Here is a 9,969-nt window from a genome sequence, read left to right as displayed (position 1 = left end):
CTGTCCACGTGCGCAAAATGGGGAGGGGCTTGTTTACCTGCACAGCCCAACCCCCGCTGGTTGGGGCCCGTTCCTGCAGGGTTTCTCCAGCACTCAAGCCACAGCTTCCCCTGATGACTGGACTTTTATATGAGGCCTGTGTCAACAGAAAGGGACATGCCCACTGTCATAAAATGCAACAGAACAAAACAAAATCAGCCCCCCCCCGGAAATAAAAACCCCTACAAATACATGCCTCAGCCTGGGACTGGGTGTTTTGCACTTTGCTCACATAGATGTTTTCTGTGGACCTTTCAATCCATTTCTTTGTTGAAATTTGCAGACATGGATGACTCTTCAGTCTAAAGGCTGCAGGGGTCATTGGAACACGTCTGGCTAGCAGGCACTCAGTAATCACCTTTCACCCTTCACGAACTATTTCAGGGTACACAGACGCGAGTATGCTATCAGACATGGCTCCTGCAGGTGCGAACTTGATGACCACTATGCTCTGTCTCTTGGCCTGTACTGGCCAGCACACGGCTAACCGGGTGTATATACACCCCTTCCACCTCCTCGTCTACAGCAAGAGCACCTGTGACCAGCTGGAGAAGCCCAGTGCCAAGATGCCCAAAGACCCAACCTTCACAGCTGTCCCCATTCAGGCCAAGACGTCCCTGGTAGATGAGGAGGCCATGCGGGAACGGCTGGTGCTGGCCGCCCAGGAGCTGGAGGGTGAAGACAAGATGAGGGTGGCCACACTGGGGCTGCTGCTCAACTTCATGGGCTTCCGCATGTACAAGTCGCTGAGCGAGACACAGACTGTGGCCAGCGGGGCCATCCTCTCCCCAACAGCTCTCTTTGGCACCCTGGCCTCCTTCTACCTGGGAGCCTTGGACCCCACGGCTCACAGACTGCAGGTGTTCTTGGGCGTACCTGAAAACGACCAGAGCTGCACCTCCCGGCTGGATGGTCACAAAGTCCTTTCTACCCTGCAGACCATCCAGGGCCTTCTGGTCCTGCAGGGCGGGGCTCGCAGCCAGGCCAGACTCTTCCTGTCCATGGTGGTGGGCCTCTTCACAGCCCCTGACCTTCCCCTGAAGCAGCCCTTTGTGGAGGGCCTGGCTCCCTTCGCCCCTGTCACCCACCCACGCTCTCTAGACCTGTCCACAGACCCTGAACTTGCCGCTGAGAAGATCAACAGATTCATGCAGGCTGTGACAGGGTGGAAAATGGGCAGTCCCCTGACAAGAGTCAGCCCAGACAGCACCCTGCTCTTCAATGCCTACGTCCACTTCCAAGGTAAGGCAAGGCTTCTGGGTGGAGTCTGCTCCCAGGCCAGTGCCAAAGGATGGCAGTTCTCTGTCTCCATGGCTTTAATGTTTAACCTTTCAGCTGAGCAGGGTCTGGCCTTGGAGGTGTGCAGGGTGGCAGACATGACGAAGTGTCTGGGGGCCACCCTCAGGGAGGATGAGTGGGGCTGAGTGTTGGTTGGGCAGCTGCCTGCCCACCTGCTGCCTCCTCTTGGCGACCACTATACCAAACCTTTTCATTCAGCCCTTCATTTCCCGTGATGCAGTGAACAGTTGTCACTCCCTTCGTTACTGGCGAGGAGGTAGAAACTCAGAGAAACAAAGTGACTTGCTCAAGATTGCCCAGCCGTGAGCAGGGGACCCAGAATCCAAACCCACATCTCCTGACCCCCACAGCCCATCTCCTGCTCAGATGGGCTGCGTTTTTCTCTCTTGAGAAAATCACTAGTCCATGTAAAAATAACCAGTTTTTTTTGTTGTTGTTCAAATCACTTTCACATTGGGAGGGTTAATGCCAAGCAATCTGCACTACACAGGTGGCTCATTCATTCAACAAGTAATCATTGAGAACTTACTACATGTAGGATGCTGAGCTGGGCATCTTGGAGCCACAAAGGAAGGGTGCGCAGGCCCTGACTACTGGTTGTTAAAGTTCAACGGGGGAGACAGATCCTGTGGGCAAATGCCTCACCACAAAGCTGCAGGTCCGAGTCCTTATGAAGGAACTCTGGGGACTCAGTCACTCAGAAGAGGGAGGTGGTCACTAGGGAGAGGACGGAAGGCCTGTAGGTGACAAGGAAAGCCGGGCTTCGGTGAAGAGAAAACTATGAGCAAAAGCAGCCACGCTCAGGGTGAGAGGTGAGAGCAGGATGTTAGGACGGGAGACGGAGACCAGTGGAAGGCAGGGCTGGAAAGAGGGGTCGAGGTTAGACTTTGAGACTCTGTGTGTCTGGGAAAGTTGGAGTTCTTTGGCGGCAGGTGTCCAAGTGGACAACCGTTCTGCCCAGAGGTCATCCTGATGACCTGTGCTGTGTGCACTGGAGACTGAGGGTCCTTGGGAGGGTTTGCAACAGTCCAAGCAAACTCTCTGGGCAACACGCACTAAGGTAGTGAGTGGCTCTGTGATTGCAAGCTGGGGGAGGGGGACTGGGGGGCGCTGCATTCAAGGGACATTGATGAGGTTTGATCAAGATGAGCAATCTCATGGGGGACAGGGAGCCAAGTAAGCCATCAGTTGAAGAAAGAGCTGTGGAGAGAGAGGTTAAAGAGAGCACAATCACTTTCTCGCTCTGGTAAGATGCAGGAAGTTTACAAAACCACACCAGGAAAGGACCTCTGGCGGCCCCTGGGTGCAGGAGGGACAAGGCAGACCCGGACTGCTCATGTCCCAGCTCTGACAGGTGTGGGAGCAGAGTCCAGCACAGGAGCCACCCAGCTGAGGGTGGCCACACCATGGAGGGCGGAGGGAGCCATAGGCTGGCTTGCCGTCCTTAAGAGGGGCCCTGGGAGGAGAGCTCACGGAGAAAGTCGTGTCCCCCAAAAGGCAAAGTGAGGGAGCTGCTGGTGTCAGAAATGGGACCTCACTTTAGAGAAGTGCCTGTGCACAGGATGCCATGAGGTAGAGCTGGACAGGAAGGCGAGAGAGGCATAAGGGGGAGACGCAGAAAGGCAAACCACGCTCAGGACCCAGGTCTTGGGTGCTGTCCTGGCTCTGCATGGTCCAGCCCTCTGATCTCGGGTCCTAAGCTTCCCTTGCCTCAGTTTCCATCCCATGGCGATGACACCTGTTCCTGATCCACAGTGTGTCCATTTGTGAAACGAGCAGGCTGTGTCGGGAACTCCAAGTCCCTTTCAGTAATCATGTCCTTTACCAGAACCTCCGTGCTCAGTTGGGTGTTTCTAACTAGTGCGGACTGGGGATTTGGAAGCCGGGAGCTCGGGGTGCCCTTTGCCCAGCACTTGTTGTCACCTGGAGCCCAAGTGCTGTCCCTGGCAGGCTCCACATCCGTTGACATAACCTTGAGAGATTGACTTAACCTTCAGACAGATGGGGATGGTGCTATCAGATGAGCAGAGGGGAGAGGGCAGCCCCCTTAGTTCAGATTCCTGCGTCTGTTTGTTTTAGTTTGTTGGTGGAAAAAATTTAGTCTTTTTTCCCCCTCTAAACTAAAAAGCCTCCTACCAGGCCTGTGAGACAGCCCTGAGGAATCGAGGGGAGTGTATGAGAAAGGTCACCAAAGCTTCTTTTCTTTAAAAAAAGAAAATTTATTGGGATGACATTAGTTAATAAAATTATAGAGTTTTCAGGTGTACAATTCTAATAATACATCATCTGTACATTGTATTGTGTGTTCACCACCCCAAGTCTCCTTCCATCACCATTTATCCCATCTTTTACCCTCTACTACCCTCACCCCCTTTCTCTTTGCTAATCACCACACTGTTCTCTGTATCTATGACTTTTTCTTTTTGCTGAATCCCCCCACCTTTTCCACCCAGCGCCTCTACTCCCTCCCCTCTGACAGCTGTTGGTCTTTTCTCTGTATTTATGAGTCTGTTTCAGTTTTGCTTGTTGTTCATTTTGGTCACTGGATGCCACATAAGAGTGAAACCAAATGGTACTTGTCTTTCTCTGCCTGGCTTCTTTCTCTCAACATAATGTTCTCCAGGTCCACCCATGCTGTCGCTAAGGGTAACCCTGATGCTTCTTGTCTCTGCACCTTTGCTTGAGCTGCTCTTGTCAGTCGCCGAAGCTCTCTGGACCCAAAGGACAAGGAGACTCTGGTCTGCTCTCCCTTCTCACAAGACCCAGGGACGACAAAGCCAGTCCAGCTCCCTCCCACTAGGAACCCTGTCCTTTCAACTCCTGCCTGCTTGGCTCTGTAGTCCTGAGTCAGTGAGAAGAAAGAGGATTCTTATTAATTAATTTATTATAATTATTTTTCTTCTTTTCCAAGTGAGAGGAGAGGAGATAGAAAGACAGGCTCCCGCATGTGCCTTACTGGGATCCACCCTGCAAGCTCACTAGGGGGCGATGCTCTGCCCACCCGGACCATACTCATAACCAAGCTATTTTTGGTACCTGAGGAAGAGGCTGCATGGAGCCATTCTCAGCGGCCCGGGGCTGATATACTTGAACCAATTGAGCCATGCTGTGAGAGGGAAAGGGGAGGGAGAGAGAGAGAAGGGGGAAGAGTGGAGAAGTAGATGGTCACTTTTCCTGTGTGCCTTGACTGGGAATCGAACCTGGGACATCCACATACTGGGCCAATGCTCTACCCTGAGTCAACCGGCCAGGGCAGAGGACTCTTTTTAAACCACCTCTACTCAGACTCCCCAGTGCCAGGTGCCCAGGGGCTGACTCTTCCTCAACTTCACTCTTCTCCTTAGAAACAGCACAAAATGGGCCTCTCAAGGCAAAGGGGAGGACTCAGGGGGAGGAAGTGTGCCAGGTGGGGCATCAGGATAGAATCTTGACTGCCAGCCTGTCATGGTGAGACCCCAAGTGACAGTGCCCGCAACAAGAGTTTGCCTCTAGCTCAGCTCTGCAACTTGCCTGCCACCAGCCTTGCTGCTGGGCGGGGACATAGGGTTCAGCCCTGCTCCAGACCCATCACAGAGGGTGCACGGAGCACATGAGCTCAAGTCCCCTGGTTACACCTATGCTGTGTGTCTGTACCCAGGGCAGGGGCTCCTGAGAACTGTAGCCTTCATTCCCGGAGGGGAGTGCCCAGCTCTCACTCTATGACTGAGACAGGGAGAAAGGACACGTGTGGACACCAGCAGCCTCTGTCACACCTGGCGCTGTTGGCAGATTAAAACACGAGCAGGCACCAGGGATGTTTGGGGCAGTGAAACGATCCTTAATGATACTGTGATGGTGGACACATTTGTTCAGACCCACAGAAGGTACCACACCCAGAGCGAACCCTGATGTAAACTGGACTCCGGGCAACAACGATATGTCACTGCAGGTTCATCAGTGTTGCAGGGGTGAGGGTGGTAGTTTGATAGTGAGGGAGGCTGTGTGTGTGCGGGGCTAGCAGGTCCATGGGAAATCTTTGTACCTGCCTTCTGATTTTTCTGTCATCCTAAAACTGCTGTAAAAAGTAAGCTTATTCAAACAAACAAACGGAAGCATGCCAGACCACAGGGCTCAGGCCAGGACAGTTCAGGGGTCAGTTTGCCCCCTTAGTTACTAGTAGGTTAGGTTTCCTTAAGCTCTAGTAAGATGAGCTTAAGGAAAGGGTCAGATGTACAGTCTCAGGCTGGTGCCTGGCCGCTCTGTCCCCACTGGCAGTTAGCATTTCCTTAGTGAACCCATGGTGGCTGGATTTTTCAGGAGGAGACTCTGACGGGCCCTTGGCCTATGCACTGGCCTGGGCTGGGCTGTGTTGGGGCAGGGCAGGCAGGAGCCAGGCCTCTGGAGTCTGCCCCCCAGCTCGACAGGCAGCCCTCCCTGAGCCTACCTGTCTGCCTGGGCCCGGCTGACTCTTCCCTTGTCTCTGTCTGGGTCTCCAGGACAGATGAAGGGGTTCTCCCTGCTGGCAGGGCTCCAGGAGTTCTGGGTGGACAATACCACCTCTGTGTCCGTCCCCATGCTCTCGGGCATGGGTACCTTCCATCACTGGAGCAACGTCCAGAACAACCTCTCCATGACCCGGGTGCCCCTCAGCGAGAATGTCGGCCTGCTGCTGATTCAGCCCCACTGTGCCTCAGCCCTGCAGGAGGTCGAGGCCTTCACCTTCCAGCATGACTTCCTGACATGGACCAAGAACCTGTCTCCCCGGTACGGCCCCTGGGGAACCGGTCAACCTCCCAGCTGTGGGGGTGTGGGGGGGGCACACAGGCGCTGGTGTGGGCCAAGCCCTGGACACAAAGCGGGGACAGTCCACAGGAGCTTCTGTGGCTCCAGAGCAGAGGGTCGTGCACCCACCCTCATCTCTCCACCCATTTGCTGGCCCAGGGCTCCATGCACTGATTTACTGTCTTTCTGGGTGCGGGGGAGGTGACTGTCCTTGGGCTTATATTCACCCCTGGTTTTGAGGGGGTGCAGAGCACATTTCAGTTTGCCCATTGATCAAGTGAAGGGCCTTTCTGACACCAACCCAGACACCTGCAGCTTGAGCTAAGAGCTTCTTGGGGGCTGACTTCCCAGGAGGGTTTTGGACCCTCTGAGTGAACTGGGGCGAGCCTTCCTCAGGGGCTGCCCTTGACTCCAGACCCCCCGGTCTGCTGCTCAGGTTGTTCATTCCTCTTCCCAATGGTGGTGAGAATAAAGCAATCCCTCTCCTTTGGGGCAGCAGACTTGGCCCACAGGCCAGGTCCAGAGTCTGTACTAAAGGCACAGGGGTCTCCTTGGGTCAGCTCTTTTTTTAAAGTTATTTTTTATTGTGGTAATCACATAATCAAATTTAGCATTTTGGTGATGTTTTTATTGACTGGATAGAGACAGTGGAAAGGAGAAAGAGAAAGAGAGAGAAACATTGATTTGTTTTCCACTTACTTATGCATCATTGGTTGATTCGTGTATGTGCCCTGACCGTGGATTGAATTTGCAACCTTGCCATATCAGGACGATGTTCTATCCAACCGAGATGCACAGCGAGGCCCCATTTCAATCATTTTTAAGTGTACAGTTCAGTGGCATTAAGCACATTCACATTGTGGTACAACCATCACCATCATCATCTCTAATCTTTCCATCTTCCTGAACTGAAACTCTGTCTCCATTGAACACCAGTCCCCTCTCCCCCCGGCCCCCAACCCCAGGTACCCAGCGTTTTCCTTTCTGTGTCTGTGAACTTAACTCCTCTAAGTGCCTCACATAAGTGGAATATACAGTATCTCTCCTTTTGTGACTGGCTTATTTCTCTTTGCATAAGTCCACAAGGTTCATTCACGTTGTAGCAAGGGTAAGAATTTCCTTCCTTTCTAAGACTAATACTCCGTTGTATTTATAGACGACATTTTGCTTGTCCATTTGTCTTTCAGGGGAAACTTGGGTCATCTCCATCTTTTGGCTTTTGGCCAAGGGTATGTGACAGCTCTTGTGAGGTTCTGGGATGTCACTGGCAACAGCAGGGCTCTGGGGACGCTGAAGGGAGCAGGGCTTCCCAGGGAGTCAGCCTATGCTGTCTGGAGGCTGACAATGCATTCCTCCTCCCCACTCCCTCCATGGGAGTCTCTCCATCCTGAACACCACCAGATGGTGGCTAGTCAGACCCAATGCATTATTTTTGAAAGTAGCATTTTATCCAAGTCACCTTGACTGCAGCTCACCCAACACAGAACAAAGAGCGGAGGATTCAGACAACCATCCGGAGAGTACTGCTGTTAAATGTTGTGCATCTTTCTCACAGTTTTCAAGGGACATAAAAATTTGTTGCAGAAAGTTTTCCCAAGATGAGCTAGCTGGGTGAGGGAAAATGTCTCCTCCAGCAGACACATGTGCCATCTGGCTTCCCACGTCTTTGGCAAACCTTTTCTAAATATGGGTCACCTCTGCAGGACCATCCACCTGACCATGCCGCAGCTGGTGTTACGAGGGTCCTACAACCTGCAGGACCTGCTGGCCCAGGCCAAACTGCCCACCCTGCTGGGCGCCGAGGCGAACCTGGGGAAAATCAGCGATGCCAACCTCAGAGTCAGACAGGTACTGTGAGGCCCATGCCTGCCTTGGGTCTGTGTGTTCCCGGGTGGGTGGTGTACATGGAAGAGACATAAAGGAAGCTTCTGGAAGGCGGGGTAGGGCAGTAGGGAGAGGAGAGCATGGCCAGGTGAGTGCCCAAGGTGGGAGAGACATGACTAGAGCTTTCTGGGGCTTTCTAGAGACAGGTGGAAGGCAGAAAAGCCTTCCCCACCCCATGCCTGAGCTAGCCTGGGTTCCTCTCCAAATCCTGCAGCAGGGTCGGGGCCAGGGGGCTCTGTGCCCCCCAAGCCCAGGGCCCGCCCTGTCATACAGCTCCTGGCTTCAGGGAAATGCCCCTCAGTGGACAATGCACCTCATCAATGAGAAGGGGCTGGCGTGCTCTGGGCTCTGTGCCCAGTGCTGGGGAGAAATAGGGTCATCCCCAGTCCTGGCCTTGAGAACACTGTTAAGAGGGCAGGAGTGCTCTGTGCTCAATGAGGGGATGACCCAAGCACTGATGGGCCATGGCAGAGGGGCAGGGGCTCTGCCCGGGACAGCAGGGGGAAGATGGAAGCAGGTGGGTCTGAGGGACAGTTTGGGAAGGAGCCCTCATGTTGTTGTGATGAGTGAGAGTCGATGAGGGCATGCAGGCACCATACATCATCTAGATAGGCTAGGCTAGGGGTGTCTCCCAGCAGACAGCTCTGCCCAGTTGTCCTCGGGCCTGCAGAGCTCACAGAAGCGATCCCAGTGTTTGCTGCTTTGCAGGTGCTGAACAGCATTCTATTTGAACTCAAAGCAGACAAGGGAGAGCAGCCCACAGAGGCTGCCCAGCAGCCGGCTGGACTCGAGGCCATGGAGGTGACCCTGAACCGTCCATTCCTGTTTGCCATCTATGATCAAGATTCCACTGCCCTCCACTTCCTGGGCAGAGTGGCCAACCCGCTGAGCGCAGTGTGAGGCCAGCCTGCCATTGACACATGGCCACCATGGACGAGAGCAACAAGCACACCAGCACTAATTAGTCACCACTGTCTTCCACTTTCCTTCTGATTAGTCAGTGTGGAGCTGGAAAGCAGCCGTTTCTCCTTGGTCAACGCGGCATTGTGCACACGAGCAGCAGAACCATGGGCGAGAGCCTCCAGGCTCAGGTTTATCTTGGGGAGTGTGGGGGAAGCTGAGAACCAGTGCTCAACACAAGACAACTGATCCGGAAAAAGTTTTCATAGACCTGTTTCCTTTTGAATTGAAAACAGAGTAGGGTTTTAAAATTAAGACGTTTTTCACTGCCCTGGGTCTATACGTAGCTTATTGAACGTGAGCCCATGACCTGCCTTGCAGTGTCCATAAAGCCTAACTTGTTCTTGGTTTCTCAGTTTCTCTTGCCCACATTACTTGTGATTTTTGGAAAACGTATGCATCTAAATGTATGTTAGAAAGTAGCATCATGGCTAATTTTCCTGTGTTATTAATAAATGTCTTGTAACAATAAGCAAAAATGTTAAATTCTCTTTCACTTAGCAGAACAGCCACACAAACCAACATGCGTTTTAGGACTCTGAGCCGTATTTTGGATGGCATTTCCATGGGAGGCATGGGCTTGTACTTAGACATCATTTGAAGATGTTGAAGATGGTATCTTTTTCTGGACCCTTCCTTCCTAATAGCAGTGACCATATGTGTGACAGGCAGGCAGGCCTGGGGGAAGCCCTGTGTACCCCCCCCCCCCCATGCAAGAATGAGGCTGACGGGTGCTTCATTCCCAGGGCACAGGGTCCGGCTGTCACTCATTGTGCCTGGGAAGCAGAAGAGAGAGAAATCTTTCCATCTGACCATTTCCATCTGTTCAGCGTTCCTGCCTGTTCTCAGTGGGATGAGGCCCCTACCTGCAAATCTCAGGCAAAGCCTGAGGTGGGGGTGGGCACTGGCAGGCCCAGCTGCTCAGTGAGGATTGAGGATGCAGCTGAGGCACGGGACACACTTTCTCCTCCCTTCCCTAAGGATTGAGTAACCCAGCAGGCAAGGTAATGCAGCAGCTCCCAGTAA

The 9,969-nt window shown here is 53.2% G+C and overlaps 1 protein-coding gene across 1 annotated transcript; it reads left to right on the top strand.

The window, feature by feature from the left end:
- The first annotated feature begins 322 nt into the window (after positions 1 to 322).
- On the top strand, positions 323 to 9,422 carry AGT (angiotensinogen). The gene is made up of 4 exons (XM_066382831.1): positions 323 to 1,281; positions 5,814 to 6,081; positions 7,803 to 7,947; positions 8,692 to 9,422. The coding sequence occupies exons 1-4, from the start codon at positions 441 to 443 to the stop codon at positions 8,881 to 8,883; spliced, it is 1,446 nt and encodes a 481-aa protein (XP_066238928.1). The 5' UTR covers positions 323 to 440; the 3' UTR covers positions 8,884 to 9,422.
- Positions 9,423 to 9,969: the final 547 nt, after the last annotated feature.

Source organism: Saccopteryx leptura, chromosome 1, assembly GCF_036850995.1.
Source record: "Saccopteryx leptura isolate mSacLep1 chromosome 1, mSacLep1_pri_phased_curated, whole genome shotgun sequence".
NCBI classification, from domain to species: Eukaryota; Metazoa; Chordata; class Mammalia; order Chiroptera; family Emballonuridae; genus Saccopteryx; species Saccopteryx leptura.
This window is presented reverse-complemented; position numbering and strand designations above follow the sequence as displayed.